At 38.4% G+C, this 23,606-nt stretch overlaps 1 protein-coding gene across 3 annotated transcripts in view; it reads right to left on the minus strand.

The window, feature by feature from the left end:
* Positions 1 to 1,554: 1,554 nt before the first annotated feature.
* The window catches only part of NRG4 (neuregulin 4), a 48,320-nt gene continuing 26,268 nt past the window's right edge, over positions 1,555 to 23,606 (minus strand). For 2 of the 3 annotated variants that reach the window (XM_061347685.1, XM_061347688.1), the window contains exons 2-6: positions 18,924 to 18,983; positions 15,181 to 15,274; positions 7,072 to 7,221; positions 1,890 to 1,969; positions 1,555 to 1,794 (exon numbers count right to left, since the gene is read on the minus strand). In XM_061347685.1, the coding sequence (XP_061203669.1) occupies positions 1,778 to 1,794; positions 1,890 to 1,969; positions 7,072 to 7,221; positions 15,181 to 15,274; positions 18,924 to 18,933 (351 nt within the window). In that variant the 5' untranslated portion in view covers positions 18,934 to 18,983 and the 3' untranslated portion in view covers positions 1,555 to 1,777. Of the gene's footprint in view, positions 1,795 to 1,889; positions 1,970 to 7,071; positions 7,222 to 15,180; positions 15,275 to 18,923; positions 18,984 to 19,984; positions 20,048 to 23,606 lie in introns of all 3 variants that reach the window. The other variant, XM_061347686.1, reaches the window with a different exon arrangement.

Below are 23,606 nucleotides of genomic sequence, written 5' to 3' on the forward strand. Positions count from 1 at the left end.
AGTCTTTAAAAGACTATTATCAGCTTTCTTCAGAGTATCTGCTAAATGTTTGAAGTCCAGGAAATAGCATATAGGATTGGTTAATTTGGAAAGAAAGTGACCTTTTACTGCTTTATGTAACTTGATCTCTGGATCAGGTCCTCTACTTGATTTAGTGCCTTCAGTTTCTCCCTTCAGATGCTGAATTATAACTTGGACTCCAACTTCTCTGCCACGAATCCTGTGAAGGTAATGTGTTTTCCTGTTTTGTTTTCTAATAGCTGTCATAATACAGATTTCACTTGAGCTTCTTACCTTATACACTGTAACAGCATGTGTTTTCTTCTCTGCCTTGCTGTGATTTTGTTTATATTCATATAAAATACCCACTAGAAACTGTGGTAGACACCCTAGGAATAGAAGCTTGTTCAACATTTTCTGTCTACTTACACTTTTATACATCTCCGGACTCTTTATTTCAGACATAAGAAATCTGCATGCTGCATTTTCTCCTCTTTCAATTCCTGAAGTTTTCTCAATTAATTTTCTCTTCAATACAACCTTAAAAATCCAATATAATGAGCTGCTAGGTAATGTGCCATTATGGAAACATTTCTGATTTATGCTGGTTTCAACCTGCAGTGCTGGAAATGTGTTGAAAAGAGAATCATGCAATTCACATTTTCTGTGCCTCTGGCTAACCAAACAGTCCTGTTGTGTTGTCAAGGCAGAAAGAGAAATGGACCATGTCATTTGGCTGCTCTTTGTCTGAGTAAGGGAATCCTGTAAGGAACCAGAGAGTGGTATATAATATACTGGAATGATCAACAAATGGTTATGTGAATAAAACAAATCTTTAGACTCTAGGCAGTAATTGTTCAGCCAAGACACCTGTCTGGGCAATACTATGTGATGAACACAATCCCTGACTTCTAGTATCAGCAATATCAACTGGAACATTTAAGGTAAGCTTTAACTCTCCCTCAGTAGGCAGAATTTCAGAAGAAAACAAGACAAAAATAAAACCATCAAGGAAGGTGTCTTGCTTAACATTAGGGACATACACCAGACAAAGGGTAAATACTCTGCCTAGGAAACTTCTTTTAACCATTGCCAATCTCTTAATATATTTCCTTCTTAATTTGAATTCAAGTCTTGTGCCAGCAAGCTGGCCAATACACTGGAAGTGGTACCTCAGCCTCCTGTTGTCTTACTATTTAAATTAAAGAGAAAGTCAGAAGTAGTCACCAGGAGAAAGGTACTTACCCCCTGCCCTACATCTGGTAAGTGCATCTGAAACAAGGCAAATTCTGGACATGTATCACAAGTATAAACTATTGAATCAAGACAGTCCTCACCTCCTCTGGGGAAATACTGTGAAAAAGGACAATCTTATGAAAAAATTAGAGTATTTCATCATGCCAAAACTGCTCCCATTATCTGATATTATCTGTGCAGTGAAAAAAAAATTATTTCATTCTTCCCATGCAGTAAAGCCCCAAATTATCTCATGTTTCTACCTCTGTGGTGTAGAGAACAGTAACTTGCCATGAAAAATCTCACAAAATGCAAAAATAAATTAGTGATTTCTGTATAATTTTATATGCCTTCAAAAATACATAGAAACTTGGGAAGTGCAACTTTTTGTATTTTAGTTTGTCTTCTCCAACATGTGGGTAAGCTTCCTATTTCAGTCTACTTTCTTCTCTCATCTTCCTTTGACATCATCCTCTACAACTACTGTGTTCTTAGGGTTGCTCTGCATGTTGCTTTCCCAGCATTCTTCCACTCTAAAGCTTTACTCTGTTATTATTTCTGAAAAACAAACAAAACACGTGATTTTAATGAAAGAAAACATCCTCCCCTGCCTTCGTTATGGAGTCCAGTCATTTAACTTCAAATGTACTCACTGATGCAGCCATTACTGCTTGTCATTTCAACCAGGTTGGCACCATACTGTGAGGAACTTGTCCTTGGAATGGAAGCTTTTCTGACCATATGAAACAAGAAAGCAGGTGTCAGGGAGGAAAAACCCCAAAACAAATCACACAAGAGTGAAAAAAGTTATCTAAGAAGAGACAAACAAACTGAATTAATGCTTCCATTAGAAAAAGTGGCATGGATCTTCTGCAATTACTTTCAATTAATACTCAACATTTTTTAGAAGCACATATTTGAGGTAGAAAAAGAGAGATTAGAGGCAGGAACAGCACTCAGCACTACATGGCTTCTCTCCTGAAGTTCAGGTTCTTGTTTGGTTTCTCAGGTCTTTATTTAAGCAATTAGGAGATATCACCGAAGTATTTATATGAACTCTCAGCATTTGGAAGTGAAACATGACTAAGGTGTTATTTTCCACACTTCCCTGAGGAGAAACAGATCTTTTAAATAGAGCTGATCTCTTGCTGTCTCTTTCCTTTTCTTTTAATAGTAATTAGACATCTGCTCTCTTGAGAAGAGTCACGAGCTATCCTCCTTTCTGTCCAGTTTGTGTCCTGTGGTGATATACCTCCTCCACAAAGTCTGTTGTTTTGGACAGCTTAAATGGCTTTATTCCTAGACCCTGTTGTTCTGCCTGGCTGAGTTCCTGCTCATTAATATTACGCTTACCTTACAGGTAATGTAGCATTTCAACATGGACTTACAATAAGGTATAGAAATGAACTGCAGATCTCTTTTAGTTTTCCATAGGGTTTTCTCTGTTCCTTTAGGCTGTGGCATTCAGGTCTTTGTTTTTAAACAAAAACTAGCTTATGTGAAATCTATGCTAATCAGCTATCTTTCTTATTGTTCTCCCAGGAACTCTTGTACATTATGTTTCTGGAGAAGGAAGGCCAGATGGACCTGCACTGATAGGTGAAATGCTTGTAGCAAAATCTGCCATTTCTTACCACAGTAACAACGTAATAGCAAGGATTTTTGTACACTTCCCTGTTTTCCCCAGGTTAAACTGATAGGCTTTATCAGAGCCACTGTTTGATGGGTGTGTGTTTGTTTCAAGATAGAGAGTGGCTAGAGCTGGATTTGCTCTGCCTCCATACACTCTGCTCTGCTAGCATGTTATGCAGCTCCCAGGCCTAAACATGCACAAAGGCTACTCTAACCCAAGACATTTTTTCAGTGTTGAACACCAAATCACTCTCAAAAAAATCAGTTCTGATTTTAAATAGATACATATGTGGGTAAGTTTTAAATTCATAATGTAAATATTTGACTGTCTTCGTTAAAATGAAATTGTTGGCATGATGCTCTCTTCTAGTGAATGCCAATAGCTAGAAATAGTGATAGTTTTATGTGCTGAGCTTGTGAGGAGGGTGGCAAACAGAACTGAACATGATCTTTAAAGACTGGGATGCTCCCTTTGACAGAGAAGTTTACTGCCTATGAAATAACACATTCCTGGAGAAAACATGATGAAGTAACATAGGAAGCTAATGTGCTGAACTGGTTTTCACCTTGATTTCGGGTGACAGTACTGTTCTTATGAATTCCTGCAGAATGATACACAATTGTTTTACAAGACTTACCTTTGAGGAGATACAAAACCAGGGTCGTTTTTCTTTGCAGCAACATTCCTCATCATGTTTTCAGAAAGTAAATTAAAGCTACTCAATTCACTACATAAATAATTCTACTCTCTCAGCCTGAGACTAAGATAGCTCAACAGCAGGCCTTTCCCTCAGTGGGTTCCAGTGGGAGGTTTAACCCAAGACTACTGTTTATCTTTTCCAGTTTTAAGCTGCTTTTTTTCATCACCAGTCCATGACCACTTCTGCCTCTCCCTTCCCTCCATTCTCTGCTGTTCTTTTCTCTCAGAGCTTTGGTTCCTTTCCTGGTCTTTATTTTGTTCTGCTTTCCATCATTCTCACTCTCTAGCCCTTTTAAATTCTGGTTCTTCATTATCCTTTATTCTCTCTTCTTGTAGGTTTGGTTTCCCAAACCATACAAGTTTGATGAATCCTAGTAAATAATCAAATACAGCATGTAATCAGCTTAACAGCAGATTGTTGATGGGCTGCAAAAAGGAAATCCTTGCCTGATAAAATACATGATGACTCAGCTAAATATAAAAGGAGAAATTTCCCACTGTTCACCCAGAGCTTTTTCTGTGCAGCCCTTTTCTTTTATGGGTTACTTTCACTGTTATGATTTGGTTATATAAGTGGAGCAATGAAATCTTTTCTCTCCACCCTTGTATGCTGAATGGGTTTGTTTGTACAGAGCATTAAATGCACTTGCACGTGCCTGGTTCTGAGATCTGCCCCAAGCAGACTGAGAGGAAGAAAGCTTCGAAGGGAAATACAGGATACAAGTGATGACAGGGACAAGAAAACAGAGTACTGATCTCCTAAATTCTAAAAGATTTTATGTGTAATTTTAGAGATTCCATTTCTGTACCTTAAACTCCAATTAGTATCTTCCTTTTTGCATCCCTCCAGATTGTATTACTGTGTACACTAAAACTGCACTAGAATCCTCTGCAGAAAAAGCCACAGAAATGCTTATTAACACACAATGGTGGGGGAGAAACCTCTGCTTTCTGATTCTGGATTGAACATACTTGTTAATCAGGTGTAATAGTGGAAACCTGATAGCACGATATTTCTCTTAACATTTTAAAGTTACTATATTCTCTGAAGAGGACAAGTCAAGCATGACACAAACTCACAGCTAACCCTTACAAGTCTCAATTCCACCCTCTTCCAGAATCTTATGATTGTGCTAGATCAAATTTTGGAGGAAAAAATATAATAATATTAGTGACAGCTGCTAACAACAATCTTTGTTTATAGAGCTGAATAGAGAGGAGTAGGCTCAAGCATTCACTTGAGACTTGTATGTTGGTCACTTTGGCCAAGAGATAAGGACTTTTACATGTCAAGTGTTTCTCTTACAGGTGAGTTCTCTAGCAGAAGATGATTGTGCTACATCAACCTCTGAAGTGTAAAGGTAAGACAAAACTTTCAGCCACTAATGTTCTTTTATAGAATAACAGAACGGTTTGGGTTGGAAAGGACCTTAAGATCATCCACTTTCAACCCCCTGCCATGGTCTGGGATGTCTCACACTAGACCAGGTTGATCAAGGCACTGTCCAACCTGGTCTTGAGCTATGCCAGGGACAAAGCATTTATCACTTCTTTGGGCAGTCTGTGCCAGTGCCTTACCACCCTCATGGTAAAGGATTTCTTCCTGATATCTAATTTGAACTTTCCCTGTTTAAGTTTAAACCCAGTCCCTGATGAAGAATCCCTCTCCAGCATCCTTTGTAGGACTGCTTCAACCTGCTGGTCACATTTCTTTTCTTTAGGATAAAGAAGCTGAGCATGGTTTTATGAGATTTCCACAGCTAGTCTGGTACATAAGAGAGGTTCAAGGGCAACTCCGTTAAGACTGAGTTGCCGCCTTTGTGTTTCTAATAAAGAGGCACTACTTCTTGTTCTGCCAGTTAGGTAAAGCTCGAGTAAATTGATTTCCTATGAAGAAGTAGAGTACTTGGGGTTCATCTTCCAACTGTCTCATAAAAGACTTGCGCAGGCCTGTCATTGCTGCTATTCTCAGCTTCTGTACTTTGTAATGCAAGGCTCTTTGCCTGTAAAACTCAGTAAATGTGTCTCCAGCCTTCCCCTAAATTTACTGTATGCAAGAGGAAAGGAATCTTTTAACAGATTGCTCTCTGAAGTCTCTGCTCACTGAAGGCTATTTTCCTCTTCTCAGAGACAAGCTTTATTTCTAAAGAAATACTCTCTGTACCTCTGTGAGACTTGAATATTTTTTTTTTCTTTAGTTAAAGCTGTATTCCATTCTAATAACTTTATAGTAATCTGCAAGTGTTGTTTAGCAAATTGCTGCCATGGTGTTCCACAGCTAAGACAGGATTAATTTAACTTAAATGACTAAGAGGGGTATCCTCTGCAATGAGGGGTCTTAATACAAACTCTGTTTTATCAAATACTCTCGCTTCTAAATATATTCAGCTATGGGAAAAGCTGGCATTCAGTGGGTTTCCATGACAGCAGCTGAGGTAAAACTAGACCAGCTATTCCAAAGGTCGCTCACTGAAAGGCACTGATCAAAGAGGTTGATTTAGCAATGTGATTATGGGAGAGCAAAGAACAGAATTGCAAGAACCTCAGGGTATCATAACCAAGGAGAAATGCAGCATAGGGGAAAGAGGAGGTGGCTGCAAGTCTGTGATAGTTAAGAACTACAGGGCCTAGTAAGTTGCCTCATAAAGGCATAAAGACAGTATATGACAAAATGAGCTCTTACAAAAAGTGCTGTACTCAAAAAACAAGAGGGGATGTAGGAGGCTGATTTACATACATGAATGCTAGAGTAACAGAAAACAGTAAGATTGTTTGGGTTTGGTATAAGTGTACTCATATTTGTACAGCATCAAATGTTGACTTAATCCCAGAAACCACTTGTGTGTTTTCATTGAAAGTCCTAATATTCCTGAAATTCTACTAAAATCAAAGCTGCATCACTTGCTGTCTAGCACTGATGTTTTCTTGCTACTCAAACATGCATCATCCTGAACAAATGAGTTAGTATTCTGATTTGTTCTAGATGTTAGTTAGTTAATGAACATTTACCTGGGTTTATCCTTGAATTTGATTTTTCCTTAGTTTTCCTTTCTAAACCAGTAGTTGTAAAGGAATTGGAAGCTAATGGCCCCAGTTGGTTTGGCTGGCAATTCAATGCAGTGGAACAGTTTCTGATCTCGAAGCACTGTAGTAATTTGCTTCTACTTTTCAATCTTTGAACAACATAAGGGGTGACCAGTGTTTTGCACTGTTTGCACTAGCTCTAGGTGGACTGTGAAAATCTCTCAGAAATGGGTGTGCTGCATGTCTTTTTTACAAAGCAACTGAAAGCACTAGCTTAGAAAAGACATCGAGAATACTGCAAGCCAGTAAGTAAAATATCACAAGCAACAAGTTGAATCATCCACATTAATTATGCTGAATAACCATACAAACCTTATGGATAATTCATTACATACTTTTACATTCAAATAATTAGTACATGATTACCAGAAGAAATTTCTACTTGATTAAATAGCTTCAGCACTCTGAAGCACTTTTACCTGCAAAGGAAGTAGAATGCTCCAATTACAAGAACTCCTAGAAGAAGCAGTGAAGCCAAGAAAGCTGCGAACAGGTCACCTTTAGCTTGGGACTTGATGCTGGGCAGCAAAACTTCCTCACAGCGGGCTCCTGTGTAATTCTCAATACACCTGGTAAACCAAGTTTTATTGGGATTAGATGGCAACTTGTCATCTAATATGTAAAGCACAAAGGCTTCTTTTGGTCTTAAGTGGGGTTGGAACTTGTTACAGCATAATTCAAGGTCTGTATTTGCTTTGCAGCAAGTTTTCTTATGAAATTTCCACTCACCTCTCGTTTCTGGAACAAAGGAAACGGGAATGTTGGGCATCAAGTTTACATTCTGATCTATACTGTGTTTATATCTTAAACCATATCTTTCTTAATATGCTAATTGGATCAGCAATATGCTTCACAATGGTGTACCTGGCAGTTACATCTGCCTCCTCCTCTGGCAAGTTTAATTAATCAAACCCACGTCTTCAGTATAACTGTGCCATCCCACTGGTTCTCATGCAGTGGTCATGCTTTCTTTTCCCTCTTTCATCTAACTTCCTAGCTTTCTTTTGGGGAGAGTTAGTACTGTCAGCTAAATAGATCAAGGAAATAGGTATTCATTGAGACACAGTACACATTAAATTGCTGAAGTAGCTTATGCAGTGTAATAATTCATGCCAGAACATGTTACATGCTGGTGAATGACCCTCTCTTGGAGAAATGTAGCTGAAAGTGTTCTCTACAATGCTTGTATACTGAGCCTCCAAACACTTCTTCTGAAGGAGGATTAAAATGAATATGGTATTTTGCCATGGTAAAATGGTATGATATTTTATTAAAAATAAATAAAATTAATGGCTTAGTAATTCAGGTAGAGTCAAAAATAGATAGGTTGAAGTAAAATAATCATAGAATTGTTTAGGTTGGAAAAGACTTTTAAGATGATTAAGTCCAACCATTAACCCAGCACTGCCAAGTTCACCACTAAACCACATCCTTAAGTGGCCACATCTTCACGTCTTTTAAATATCTCCAGGGATGGTGACTCAGCCACTTCCCTGGGCCAGCCAGTCTTCATTTCTCTTACATTTTGCACTTGTTCTTCTATGTTTTCTTAAGGAATTTATAGCATTACAGAAAATGGGAAGCACTTCATTCAATAACTGCATTCTCCATATATCCTTTGTGTATGTAAATTTGCTCCTCTCTATTTGTATTGCTAAAGATCTTGCTCTTTCTTGCTATTTCTGGCACTGAAGTCATAATAATCGGTGACATAAGCAATTGCATTGGCAGCTGCAAGGTATGATTTCAGATGAGGGATAAGAAGGTGGAGTGGGGAGGAACTGCCAAAAAAGAAGAAAGATGTCTAGCATATCTAAATAAGAGAAAGGCATCACCTTGAGCATACCAACATGCATACTTGATTGTGCAGCATTGCTTCCAGTACATTGACCACTATCTCAGTACTACTGGTTTAAACTATTGCAGGGAGAATTACTACCATTTCTTTTTGGAAATAAAATGGGAGATTTAGCCACTAGTTAAAAAAGAGGTAATTATCATCATATATTAAAGCTGTGCAAGTGATCAGACAGCCACCATTTGCTAAGGATGATGTGAGACTTTTCAGAGTTACTATATTTGACTGCTGGGAGAAGGAAGGGTAGGCAGACTGCTCTGATTGCTGGAGATAATATTCCAGATATTTACTGTAGGTATAGTGGCATTTCAGTGGCCTATTTCTGAAATACTGTAGAATACTTTAAGAATAGAAGTGTAGTTTGAGTGGGGCATTGTTCTCTGGCAAGCAAGAGAGAAATGCTTTGGAGAGCTGAATAGGATAACAGGGACAGAAAATGGAATATACAATTCATAGAAGTATTCTTGAATACCAATGAAAACTGGAGAATAATGCAAGTCTAAAATGATACAGGAAGAAAAAATAAATAGGTTTTGGCATCAGATTAAGGCTTATGGAAAAGTTCTAGAGAATGAGTGTAAAGGGTAAGTCAGTAGCCTAAGAGAAAACTGAAGCAAGAGGAAGAAAAGGCAGTCCTCCTGCCTGGAGAGAGTTGCATATAGGATTAGGTAGAAGGTCAGGCTTAGAGAACTGTTGTGATATGTGAGTTGGCATGAGCAGTGCATGGAAGCTATATTCATGTCCTGGTAAAAACCACAGGAAAAACTGGGAATGTGATGACAGTGTCGCAAAAAGCTCACTGAGATTGTAGCCACTTTCTGCTAAACAGAAAATAGAACCAGATGTTTAAGGTAGTCACACGTCTTTGAGAGGGAAAGAAGCCACAAGGCCTAAGACTGTAAGAGGGAAACTATAGCCAGTATGAGCCCAAGGTTATAGCAAACAGGAAAAGACCCACACTAATGAAGAACGTATAAAACTTGAATGTCCCGAGTGCTGAACATATTAATTCTCCCTGGATGTAATGAAAAAGTGTTTTAGAACTATGGTTTCCATGACTTGCCAGTCCAATAGTATCTGTGTGCAATGGATTAAGGATTACAAAGCTTTCCATTACTTTCTTTAGGTAGACCTGTTGACATGTTTGCTGAAAGTGATTCCATGCTATGTAGAAAATACTTTCATGTAACCTGGAAATGATGGAGGTTTGCATAGAAATGGGAAAATTGAAATGAGGTGTCTCTTGGTAACATTTAAACAAAATTGTAGCTAATATGACCCTACCAACAGGCTCTGCTACAGTATGGGCATTTCTGAAAATCCAGGTGTTCAGATATTCATTATGAACTCATTAATGCTGATGTATGGACTGGGAAAGTACTATGTTCAATGTAGAAGCAGCTGATGGGTTAAGACAAGTGAAAAAGGGAAAAGTTTCTACTGTAAGTCCTTTCCTAAAACCAGTGAGAAAGAAACTAAGCAGAGTTCGATAGTTAGCAGTGGAACTCATTTATCCTGTTGCATTAGCAGAGCTCTAATAATTTCAGTGGAGTTACAGTCACATTGACTGTAAACAAGACAGAAAAGCAGTCTCTAACAAGCAGTTGGCCTGTGAACATAATCCAGACTGATGATATCTATACAGTGTCTCATAGAGGCAGTCAGTCTTACTATACACAGCCTTAAAAGTCAATAGCAACTCATAGTTTATCTTGCTTAGAATGGATGCCAGAAAGTAGAGCACAAGTTAACCATGACACACTTGTAGTTGTTAATGTGGCAGGCAAATGTGCTTCTGCACTTGAATGAATGAGTGCAAAAACCAGAAGTCTGCTTCTAGGCTATAGTAAAGCGGAGTTGTGCTAATCTGAATCCTCTGGCCACTAGGCCAGGTATTGCACAACATGTGCATGTTCTTAGTCTCCTGCTTTGGCACATGCTGTCTGTTGGCTTTAAAAGGAACTATGCAGCATTCCAAAGTTGATTTCTAAAATTGAATAAAGGTCTTTTCTCCTCTAAGAAATTTCAATTTATTGTTCAATCAGATTCAAAAGACAACAGCCTCCAATATTTGAGGTAAAGCTGTGAGACTAGAAACTTCCATTTTCAGATAGCATCCAGATTTCTGCTTTCCTAGGTGCCTGCACACACCCGCCTCTTGTCAAATGAGATGAGCCAGCCTTAACTGTTGTATACAAAAATATCATAGGGGCTGTGCTGGAGACAAAACACTAACATAATACATCTAAAGAAATCCACAGAATCTTTCAACATACGTTGTTAATCAAAACTACCCTTATCAGCATCAATGCAAGGTAGAAAGAAATAGACTGCATTGGATAAGGTGTCAGGAGGTGACCAGTGGCTCTGCAATTATATTGATCCTTTACAATCTGATCAGTAATTAAAATGTAAGCATAGCAGCCCTCCAATAACACAAGGCATTACTGCTGTCTCATTTGCAGATGTGGTTCATGAGACAGTGCAAGTGTCTGATTTATGTAAGAAGGTTTCTTTCTCTTGCAGACTCTAAGGTGGGTGTCATAAGCGAGTACCTGACAGACTTTAAACATGGAAGTAGGATTTGAGTCAAATTTGCATGCAGACTCCCATTGCTTAAGACTGTACTATGAGAGTCTTGATTTTAGTTTTCGTTTAGTCTTCCTTTATTCAGGAAAAACCTGGATGCTTTTTCATATAAAAATTATTTGCATGTCAATATAAAGCTCTAAGCAGAAAAAGACAGCTGAAAAATTATCTGCTTGTCAAAGCAATTCAGATTACATGGCTGAGAGCTTCAAAATCACCATAACCTTCCATCTGTAGCAGGCTCCTAAAAATCATCCTATTTCATACACTTATAGGGGCATCATGTATGTACTTGCTATCTTTTTCATAGCAAGTATGAAAAAGAATTTAAAGCCAAAATGAATAAGCAATGGCAAAGTTAATTGGAAGCCCTAAGCAGCCTTTAAAAAAATTCCCTGTTCAGAAGAGTTTCCAAACTGTTACTCTGAAGCTGTATTCATATACATAAGGAGTTAACCAAAAATGCTACCACTCGAGAGAAGTTTAAAGAATGGGTTTCTTTCCCCTAGTACTTCCTTAGCTATGAGTTTATGCGGCAAGCTTTAGTGTATCTGATAGTGATATTAATTCTGATCAGTCATATTTTTCAAACTTGTAATGTTCCATTTTATATTTTATGTCCCATTAAAGGTAGATCTTAATAGTGGCTTTTTTTTTGGCTATACTTTTGGTGTGAGTTCTGACTTTTGTTCCTACCTTTCAAGCTAAAAGCAAAACTGAAAAGTACTGATTGGACACTTTGTTTTCAGAAGAGCATGGGGTATGTGAAGGTGTCGTTTGGGAGGCAGAGAAAGAAGAAAAGGCCAGATGAGTGGGAAGCGCTTCACTGGCAGCTTGCAGTGGGTATATTCTGAAGGCTGGCAGCGCAGCAGGTGTGTCATTTGTGGGGATGTTTGAAAATGGAATGAAGGACCCATCTCAGAGAAAGAGCCTGACAAGGATGAGATATAGAGAAAGTGATGGAAAGAATTTGTACAAGATTTACTGGATTAATATAGGAAAGATAGAGGAGAGATTTGATTGGCGTAGAAGCAAAGGAAGGGGAAAGTAGAGATAGCCCTTAACTATACACTGGAATTCCAAGGAAATTTCCAAAGTGCCTCTTTCTCTTGCAGTACTGGGCCTGAATGCACTGCCTTCTGCGGAGTATGATCCTGTCCTCAAAAGGACAGCAGTCACTATGAAGTTCTGTGTGTACTACCCTCAGAAGCAGAGGAACTGTGCACGGCCTTGTATCATCTGTACTTGTCTGAAATAAAGAGGGCTCTCAGAAATCAGCCATTTGTAAGACAAAATGGAAGTAGCAAAGCTTCCCCTCAGAGAACAATATCTTTGCTTAATTCTGCACTGCATTAATTAATAGGACAGCTGTGCATTGGGTGCTGAGGCAAACAGCTTTCAGCTTCATGTATTATGATACACCTGAGGCAGCTGCTCTTCCATCCTTCTCCATTCTGCTGTGCATTTGTTTAGTACATTTGAGCATTGCTGGGTTTGAAGTGCATCTTGTTCATGGTTGCAGGTGTGTCTTCTGCTGCTGAGAGCACGAACTCGGTGTTAGGGAAGGGATGAGAGAAGATGGCAGCTGAGCAGCTTCATGTTCTAACGCACATCAGCTCTATTTAAAATCTGCTGATGTTGCACAGGATAAGGTGGGTCAGCTAATGTTTTATTTCTGTTAAATCTCCACCTTGTGCATATATTCATTTCTGAATGGTAAAAGCAACTGAAACTCCAAAAGTAAGCAGTGCCTCTTGATTTGTTACCATGCTACAAAAAGCAGATTTCTGAGGAATGATGCAATTTTGGTTGTTACATTGCGAAATTACTTGCAATGATGTCACATCAAGTAATCTGGGCTAACTGTGTTTAGCACAAACTCATTTGTGTAAACAAGTAGCATGTCAAGGTAAACGTGTTTTAAGGTATTTTTACAGTTTGTTAGTCTGTTCTTCCTCCATTCCCCCCATTAATCAATGCTGTACTAATGACCATTCAGCCTTTGATTCTGAAAGTGACCCAGTTTTTCTGTTGGTGGGAAATGAGAATCTGAGGACACCTGGAAGCTTTAGGGGGGATTTGGCATAAGTCTGCATCAAGGAAACTTTGCACAACTGCAGGATGATGCCAGCCCTGAAGTTCCAAAGCACCAAATATTTCTCTGAATTCTGCTGAATAGGGATGCATTTTTTCTGTTGTTTCTATTCACATCACTGCTGATTACCAAGATATCTGTGTGTAAACAAAACCTTTCTCATCTATAATTAGCCTTCTCTGACTGATTAAGGAACATGCTTAGAATGAGGACATGCTTAAATAGAACGCTGCTATTTAAACCCATATAACTTCAGAATCAACCACTAGATACAGAAGAAAAATACTTGGCAATTTAAATGCAGTAAGATTGCCTGAGTATAACAGAAGTGTTCTGAGGATGTTGCTTTTCTGCTTCAGCAGATTATAAAATCCTCTGGTACCTGAATTACAAATTTCTTCATTTGGAGCCCTTTTAAAGTGGAAATTATCCATAGTGACTAGCTTGTGCTCCTGAAGAATGTATTGTTCTGAGCATTTGTTACCTGATATTTACAGTCACTGCATCAAATACACCTTCCTCATAACACAGTCTAGCAACAGTTGAGAGGGTGCTTTGAAATCGTGTAACTGATGCTGTTTAGTCTAACCATTGCATTTTCATCGAAGTATGTTAATGTTGTAATATGGGATTCCTTCTAGGAAAAAGAACATGCAAATTTCAACGTTTTACTTTTTGTGGGTGTAGTATTCATTTTACATTGCATAAGCTTGCAAGGTTTAGCAGTTAGAATAAATCATCATCATCATACAGCACTTCTGAGCTTTACCCTCACTTCTGGATCTGATTCACTGTGTGACATTGGATAATATGCCTAATGACAGTGGTGCACTGTGTGTATTTTTCATTGAGCATTTAGCACAAAACTGCTTCTTCTCTCTCATTTACCAGATGAGTTTACAGGCTTGAGTTTAAACGTTTACATTGAACTGTCCCAAACAAAAGAAAGAAATACTTTGAGATTAGGCATCTTAGAAAAGATTTTTGTTTCCTCCTTCAACTGTTTGATCCAATTATCATTAGTTATAGCTCAAGATTGAAGAGGGAGCAGAAGTTACCCCAGAAGAAGAAAAGGTAATATCCTTAGTGTATGTAATACATGTCTGAATGCCTGTTATTATGTTAAGTAAACCCTTTAAATTAACCATAATGTGTTCTGAGGAACGGTAACTCAGAATTAGGAAATGCAGAACCATGAAAAATTACAATTTAATTTAGCATCTTCTTATATCTTGGTAAATGAGAAAGTAAAAGGATTGGGTTGTATATGTGCAGGAAATGTATCCATGTGCAAAATAGAAGTACTTCTTTTCCAGTGTGCTACATGGGTTCAAAAAGAATGGTCCCATAAATGAATGGTATAAGAAATGTCTATATTTGCTGCCTTGATGTTTCTTTATCAAGTAGTCTTTGGCTGTCACTGTAAAGCTGCCCTCTGAGTATTTCAGTGAGATTCAGAGAACACAGGATGTCTTGAATAACATTCTTTTTACCCCCCTTGAAAGATAATATTCCTTTTTGTGCCTCTTCATTTTGTTCAGGTCAAGCCATTTTATGTTACAAGAATTTCTGCAATGTAATTCATCTGAAAGAAAACCAGGGAACATACTTTGCCTTTCTGAATGCCTTTCCTACAGTCTATCCTCGGAGAGGCAAAGGGTATTTTGTTCCTTTCTGCATTATAATGAGAGGAGGAAATATGGCTCTAAATATAGAGAGCATATGAATGCATACGTAACTGAGTACTGTTGCACCTGTCAAACAAATATACACCGAGTATACACATTTATTGTTCTCATATTGTCATGTCTCTGCAAACTAGATAAGTAATCTGAGCATGAATTACTGGATATGGCACAGCCATAGCTAATAGGTATTTTCTTTTATAACATTTTAAGCATAATTCCTTAGAGAAGCAAACTGGAGAAACAGTCTTTAGACAGCTACTGGCCAGTACTTAAACACACACGCGTTAGTTTCACTGACCTGCAGAATGGACTGGGTACAGTAGGAATCATATAACAAATCCCTCCATTTAGACAAAAAGCTCCATAACTGGTGCCACAGAGTTCTTCATGATCTTAAAAATAAAACAGACACAGAGAAAATTGGAGACTTCTGTGTTTTTATCAGTGAAAGGAGATGTTAATCAGTCTTTTAGGGAGAGAGGGTGGCTTCCTTAAAAAGATACAAGAAACCCCCACAAAAACACACCACCTCCCCCAGAAAAACCAAACAACTTCCCGAACAACCCCTCCCACACCAACAAAACCACCCTATGAGCAAATAATGTATCAGTCTTGCCTTCCAGGACAGCTACATTTAACACTCCCTATCTTGCAGAATTGTTTCGTGTAATGATATGAAAAAAGACCATAAATTTATCACTATATCAGACATGAAGCACCTAAATTTTATTAATACCTGCAAAATTTCTCTTGCAATGAGAGGAAATTTTGGGTTCTCCATTACTTCTTTCGGCTTTCATGACCACAAACTGTATTGAGTGATTCACATGGTGACCCCTAGGAAGTCAGGTTTGTTCTGTTCCAGTGGCACAAACTATCTTTAGCTTAACTAGCTTCTGGGAGAGAATCAGTTGGTACAGATAAACCCACAAGTGTCTCAGGTGTGGACCAGGACACTCTTGAGCCTGCTTCAGACTGTGTTAAGAGCTGAATCATAGCACAGTAGGAGACTAGCAGGTTTTCCCACCCCAGGTTTTCCCACCCAGTGGAGGAGCTAGCCTATGAAGTGTCACTTACATAGAAAACTGCCTGGTACAGTGTCATTTCCACAGATCTCAGAAAGGCTTTTTCCTACCTCAGTAAACTTACTGTATGAATTGTTCGTGTGTTGAACACAATTGGGCATTCTAATAACACCCCAAATACAGGATACTACTGTTGGCACTTGTAGCAGCAGTTGCCCATTTTGTGCTTAAAAATAATACCTACTACTATTAAAAATAATACCTGCTACTTCTAACCCTATGCAACAAGACCATCACACATCCTGCTGTCCTCTAGACCATCACTAGTAATTCCATTCTCCTGGCTTTTCATACATTCTTCCGTTTGTATGAGGGCATATTTGACATAGAAGGGTGAGTTACATTACATCGTTTTATCCTTAACCCTTACGTTAAGATGAAGGCAGTTACACCACAGAGCTCAACAGGAATTCAGTTTCATGGTCATGTCATCCAACTGCTAGCACCCAAATGGTAGCTGGACCTTTTTGCATGTGTGTAGATAAATTAATGAGTTGAAGGAGGGGGGAAGTAAGGCTGGAAAGACCAGGCTGGATGGGGCTTTGAGCAACTTAGTCTAGTGGAAGGTGTCCCTGTCCATGGCAGGGGGTTGAAACTGGATGAGCTTTAATGTCCCTTCCAACACAAACCATTCGATGAATCATGTTTGAATTCCTGTTCATGTTTGACCTTGTCACACTTGCTCGGGATGTGGCACAACAGAAATGTCTGTTCTGCTCTACCCTGTTAGAAGGTAAATGGAAATTAATCTTAACTCTGACGCTTTCTGTGCTTCTCTACTGGCAATTAATTTACTGCAAGGTCACTATCAAAAGACTTTTTATCTTATTTTGCATGCATAACAGTATAACTACAATAGGAATAAAAAGGTAACAGAAAAAAAGCAAGAAGGATTTTAAACAAGAACTGTGTTTTATTTTAGTCTATTCAAACCTAACAGTGGAACTTCTGTGACAGTGTAATGCAACTGAAGGCTACATCCTTCCTTAAATGAAGGAACTTTGACCTCTAAACTCTTTTAAGCATCTGAGGGAGTTAAGTGTTGTTGACGTTCTACCAGGTGGAAAAGTGAGGTAGGCAACACAGAAAGATCCTTCTAGACAGCTCGTGGAAAGCCTTCAGAGAAATTCTCATGAGAATTAATGAGAACTTGTTAACCTCCTTAAAATCCTGCCTTGTAGTTCTATTTCTTCATCTTTATGCAGAAATAGGCCTGTCTCATTCTGGCATAGTGGTGTAGCACTGAAGAAAACTAAATGCCTCAAGTCATTCAGGTCCCAGAACATTTGGGAGAACGATTCTCTCACTGTTCTGCTGTGAGCTGTGTATTAAGGACCAGCCCTGCAGCCCAACCAGACATTTCTGTTCTGGCAAAATACCTCAGGCACTCTGTCTTAGGCCTATTAGGGAAAAGTGAGAGGAGTGGAGAGAGAGAACAAAAAGTGCCTAGGAAGCCTTCAAAACCCTTCTGATTGTAATTGCAGACAATTTCTCTACAGGCTATTTCTTTCTAGAGCTAGACTTCTTTCCAGTGCTAAGGGAAAAATTGTAACCCTAATTTTACCAGTAATGGGATATTTGAAGAACTGTCTGTGTAGATCAGGTGCCCCATTTTCCATACAGTTGTGCTTTTCATTAGTTCTACTTTGTTAATACTATTGAAAATGCCAGTATAAAGTAGATGAGAGAAATATGAAAGAGAATAAAAGAAAATTGGGGACACTCCAACAATAAACAAAAATATTAATTACTGGTAGTAGTGGGGTTTAATACAATAAAAAATATAAATTATTGTATCCATACCCATTTTACTGAAATGTGTTAGTCTGGATCAGATTTGAAAGCTACAGCTCTATTTATAGAAAGGAAAGCATGAAAGCAACAGTTTTCCCTTTGAATTTACAGTCAGTGATGCAGAAGACTACACTGAAGAATCAAAAGCGTTCAGTACAAGCCAAAACCCAGTGACATGAATGTCAGTGAATGTGTTAAGATTCTTTATTAGGTAAGACAATACATTATATTAATCTAGAAATGCAAATTGTATGCTTTGAAGGTGAACTGTGTACTACATTCAGGCTACCTGATCAAGATAGAAACGTTTTAATAAGTCAAGTGACAATGGGCAATTACACAAAAAACTAAAAAAGATTTAGCTTTTCAATTAATACAACTGTAGAAACTTTATCAACTCTATATATTCTATGTAATGTGTATGTATGTATTTTTATATGTCCTTCTATGTGAGAGATAAAATAATGAGGAGCAGGGCACCAAAGTTACTTTGCAGAAAGGTAGGGGTTTGGTGGGAGGAGAAGTGAAGAAGAACGAAACAAGATTGTTCTTTCTACGACTAGGCTGTGAATACTTAAAACTGGCAGAGGTAACAGTAGCCTCTGAATACGCTGAGTCTCCATTATTCTTTTGAGCACTGCTTGAAAACCTGTCCCTAAACTATCTTGTCTGTTTGTGTTTAAACTTTTGTAACCTGACTGTCCTATCTATTAAAAAGAAAGATAAATAAAGGCTCAACACCACCTTAACCCCCAAAGAACCAAGCCAGCCTTGGTAATGCACGTGTTGACTCAGCTGTCTTGCCTAGTCCAGAGGCTAAAATACTACAGACTGTCTAATCCTGAAGTCTGCTACTTTCCAAAAGGGAAGGGGGAGGAGTGGGAAATGTTGACAGAAGATAAAGGGGCTGGCGCATGCTTCCTCACTTAGAAGCAACTTTGGACTGTATGCTCATCAATCATGAATAGTAGCATTGATCAAAGCAAACACCTTGCAGAATTTGTACCACCGACTGGTGAACTCTGGTTTGCTGACTAGTAAGTGATGACAGCCCTACACAGCAGTTATGACAATCCCAATGGCAGCTGTCAAATCACTGCAGTTTTAAAGAGTTCTAATTATATCTGTGTACACATCCAAGTGAAGGCTTGGAGGAAATTACCTGTTCGCATATTATTCCGACAACACTTCTTGGTCAAAGGCTAGTCTTCTAAAACGGCACCTAAAGACAAACATGTACATTTAGCACATCATTTTTAACCCAAGTGACTTTTCTTTGAAGAAACAGCTATTGGAATGCAGTGTTTCTGCTGAGACATTTGTTGTACTTGACAGTAATATGTTATATGTAAGTTCCATTAATTCACAGTTAATGGCAGATGTTCAAGCCTACTGTTAAGTTCAGTGATCTCCTAAGGGCACTACTACAGAAGAGCACCCAAGTCACACTAAAGCATGTGTAAAAAATGAGTACTTTTTTTCAAACTGCCATGCTTATTCAGTATTGTGATACCTGATGCTTTTAGGCAATCTAAATTATTGTTTCTGGATAGATAATTAGATGACATTTGTACCTTGAAGGGTGGTACATACAACTGAATCAGTCCTTACACTGGTGATTATTCAATCAGGTAACATCTTGGTGGTGAAATTCCTGCCTTTCACAACTCAAGAACATTAATTTCTTGGAGAGAATGTGTGTGTTTCACATGAGTTGTTTCTCATGTCCTGGTGTCAGGTGAAAGTAGTAATATAGGCCCTAAATTTAGCCGAACTCAGCAAGGCCAAGACTTGTACCATTGTTTTTAAAGTATGGAATAGAAACTCGCTGCCTGGGCAGAAAGCAGTCTTCACTTGACACTGCTAACAAGAAACTTATTCTATAGACATCCCAACTCTATAACTATCTAACATTGATATATTCTGATTTCTTCAAAAGTATGGTCAAGGTTTAGCATACCAACTAGGTTACTGAACAAACCTAATATGATAGATATTTTTTTAACGTTTGCTCTTTTTTGCCTTAATTATACTTTAAGGTGTACATAGGGTAAATGTTTAAGCAAACTGTCCTATACTGGAAGAAAGATTTTTTTTCCCATTAAGTGATCAAATAAATCATCAACTGTATGAGAAATAATTGTCTGTACTTTAGCTTTTAGTAATAGAAAGGCAACTTTCTGAGGAGGCCCATTGCAAAAGGTATGATGCATTTGTACTTACTGTATAAGCAGACAGTTCTGTTTTCATGGGACCTCACATGGCTTCTCTAGCTCTTCAAGTGTCCTGTCCATACAAGAAAGTCTGAAATGGCAGTTCCCTGTGACACGGGGCTGTAACAGCAGGATCCCCACCCAGAGGCTGTCCTCTTGGGCTGTCTCACAGATACGCAACTTTGCTTGCTCTGTGTACACAACCAAGTATGGTTAACGTAGCATGTGGCACAAAGAAACACCCGTGTGATTCACTTCAGAACTCAAATCCTGTTTTTCAAAGGAATCTCATCCTGGAAGTGGTTATTTTTAGCAGCCAAGAGCTGAATTTTCTCTATGTGCTGTTAAAAAGTCTCCAAGTTTACATATAGTGCAATGTGGGTGAGGTTACAATAAAGACAAACACACATGCAGAGGCCAAATCCAGCACAGGGTAACACCCTGTTATGCTCACAAATCCCTTGCAAATTTTTCTAAGGTTACCAGTGCTACGATTTATTGCTGAATTCAAAGCATTCACACACTGGAGTATGTAAAAATTGCATCATAAAAGTGTGCAGCAGTCAAACATCTAATGTAATTTTTTCCTTCATTGGAGCTAGCAGTCCTTTTTCATTTACTTTCCCTTTTGTCGGAATGTTCCACAAAACTGTGTAATACCAAGTAGCTCTCATAACAGAAAATACAAATATGAAGTATAACCTGTATTTCAGACTAGCTCTTTTACTGCATTTAGTTAGGACATGGGTGCTTGAACAGACAAAGTAACTTGATTTTGCTACTGCAAAAAGGAGATCTCCTTTCCTTATTGTCAGTATGCATCTCCATCATCTCCCTGGTGCTGCTACTGGTGTAAGTTGAACTTTTGCAGGAGATGATTGAATCCAACTATCCGGCAGAAAATTCCTTAGAGAAAGCTGACAGTTTTCTTCTGCGTCAGTGTGTTACACGGATGTGCTGTATGCACCTCATCAGCTGTTTGGACTAAGACTAATTGTTACGTGTACTACAAATTGCTTATAAGCTGAACTAAAGAAGACGGTTTGAAGCAGGCTATGAGACTTCTAATTGTTAATTTTCAAACATTCTTGTTCGTTTCCTCCTTTTATTCAGGGAAATGGGGGGTGGTGATGGAAAGGGGTGAAAATACTTCCTAAACAATCCAAGAGGATGTGTGTGCATATGTAAAATTCTGCTCTTTAAGTTCTGACAATCTGGGTCTGAAGATCACTTTCAAAAGTGGTGTTGCTGACAGCATAGATAGTTGTGGCTTTTGGTTTGGGGTTTTTTTCAGACTGAAAAGTGTATCGTTAGGGAGTCATGTATTTGTAAGCAAAGGTTTTCCTCTGGGATGTTTGCACTCTGAGCAGAAGTTCAAATATGTATCAGTGTCCTAAAAAAGAATAAATTGGACTCTATATCATTAGAGAAGCAAGATGATAGATTGTAAAGAATATTAAATGCTATAGCATAAATTGTTGCTAAACGTGATTCTAACTTGATCACACCTGTCTGTGCACTGAACTGGTACTAGAAACACAAGGGATCATTTGCGCAGCTCCCTAACACTTTACAAACTCAGTGTCTTGTAAAATATTGCCTGTCCCCTATGCTCGCAGAAACTAAGAGTCCAATTCTATTAATGCCCTTCATTGTTTAACTTGGATGAAGCTTGGGAGTTTGTGAAAGTTTACATCAGTATGTTAATCTGAAAGTCATAATATAGCCTATTTCATTCTGTGCTGGCTTGTTGAAAAAAATCAGATCAGTTCTACCCTTCTCCCCATATCATTGTTGTCTAAATTGATCTCAGTAATAACAGTACATTGTTTGAAGGATTACAGTTTACACACTGAACTGTCACCTGTGTATACTGATCCATACTAATATTATTATGCCAGCCTCTTCAACCAGGTCCTAGGCATCTTTATTTTCATAGTCAAGGGCTTCAGTTCAGGCAAGGATTTGCATCGCATGGTTAGAGTTGCCATATCCTAAATTACTAAATTAAAGCATGTTCACGTACTTTGTTGAATGAAGTGTAAACTCCACATGTATACATGTGTCACACTGAATGCTACAAATACTGGCTTACTATTCTGTAGCAGAGAACCCACAGGTAAGTGAGCCACACAAGGAAAATCCACACATCCTCGTGCTTTGTGGGCACTAAAACACTATGGGAAAGAATACATTTTGGGGGGGGGAGCTGCTATTGGATTTCTGGACAAATTGAGCACTTAGACACAAAACTGAAATGGGTTCATCTTTTCAGCAGAAATACTTGCTAAAATCTGGCCATATTGGAGGCTGGCTGGAAACAAATCTTCTGAAGTCATTAGATTTGTCTTTAAATGAACCTGTGTTCTTTACTCCCCAAATACTTAAAACAGAATCCTTCTTCCCACTTATTCTCCTCTGTTTTTAATGCCTGACTATTCTAAGCATCTATGACATGCAGTATCCCCAAAAGATAACTGGAAATCTTCATGAGCACATGCAGATAAAAAGAAAGCACTGAATAATGATTTGGGGTTTGGTTTATGGTTCTTTGTTATTCAAACCTCCTTAAAATTAATCTCTGTATAAATTCTCCCCCAAATTGAAGATCATTTCAGTCACACGGCTATTTCAAATATACATTGTTTGTTCATTTAGATTAGGTTGCACCTTAGGGCTGTCTGCAAGGATGGGATTTTACTGCGTTATACAGTCTTCTGTTAAAATCCAAAAGAGCTAAAATCTCATTCTCCCCCAATAGTGAGCTCAAATAATTATGTCATGAAAACGATGAAGAGGAAACCTTCATTGGTTTTGCACTATCTGCTTAGTAGATGAATTAAATACAAACTTCCTTCTAAGATGTGTCCTTGATACCTACTAAGCAGTTAGTGGTCTACACCTCCTGTTTCTTCCCAGAGTGAGGAACTATCCTGCAGTCTTGTTACAAGGAGTCTGTTTATTTTCTTACCTAAATGATAACTTCTAATACCCTTCCCTTCCCTCACAACTGATTTTAGCACAGAAAATTATCAGACGTCAGAAAAAAATCTGTCAAATGGCCTGAAACAAATGAAGATCTCAATAAGGAAGAATTTGAGATGAGACATTACACCAAAGTTGTGCAGGGACAACATGCTGCTCGAATTTACACACTGGAAGTGTCTGTCGAGATGGCCAGAATGTGAACTCTGATAAAAGACAGCAGTGGAAGCAGATGCCAAGTCACAAGTCTCAACGTCTTTGTGACTGACAGGTAAAGTTTTAGAATACAGTTGTTCAAAATTCCTTCCATTACAGTTTTCTGAAATGACAACAAATAACTGAGACCTCTTGTCTTAGGAATGCCTACAGCAGAAATGTAGATTTGCATTTTGATTCGATCCACTGACACATATCTAGGAGTACTTATGTACTATAACAGCTTGCAAAAGAGTTGTCACAATGTTGAAATCACAGTTTGTGATATTACAGTAAATTTAAGCGAAACCTTTTCATTCCAGATTTGTAAGTAGTTGCAACCAACTGTAAATTCCCACCTGAAACTCCCATTGTCATGAGATTTTTGTACAGAAGATGGCAAAGCTACATTTCAGTCGAGGCTTCTCTTCAGTGTAACTACTACATCATTG

The sequence above is a fragment of the Neopsephotus bourkii genome, unplaced genomic scaffold (assembly GCF_033783945.1).
Source record: "Neopsephotus bourkii isolate Nb327-2 ecotype Australia unplaced genomic scaffold, CSIRO-AGI_Nbou_v1 NB_318, whole genome shotgun sequence".
Taxonomy (NCBI): Eukaryota; Metazoa; Chordata; class Aves; order Psittaciformes; family Psittacidae; genus Neopsephotus; species Neopsephotus bourkii.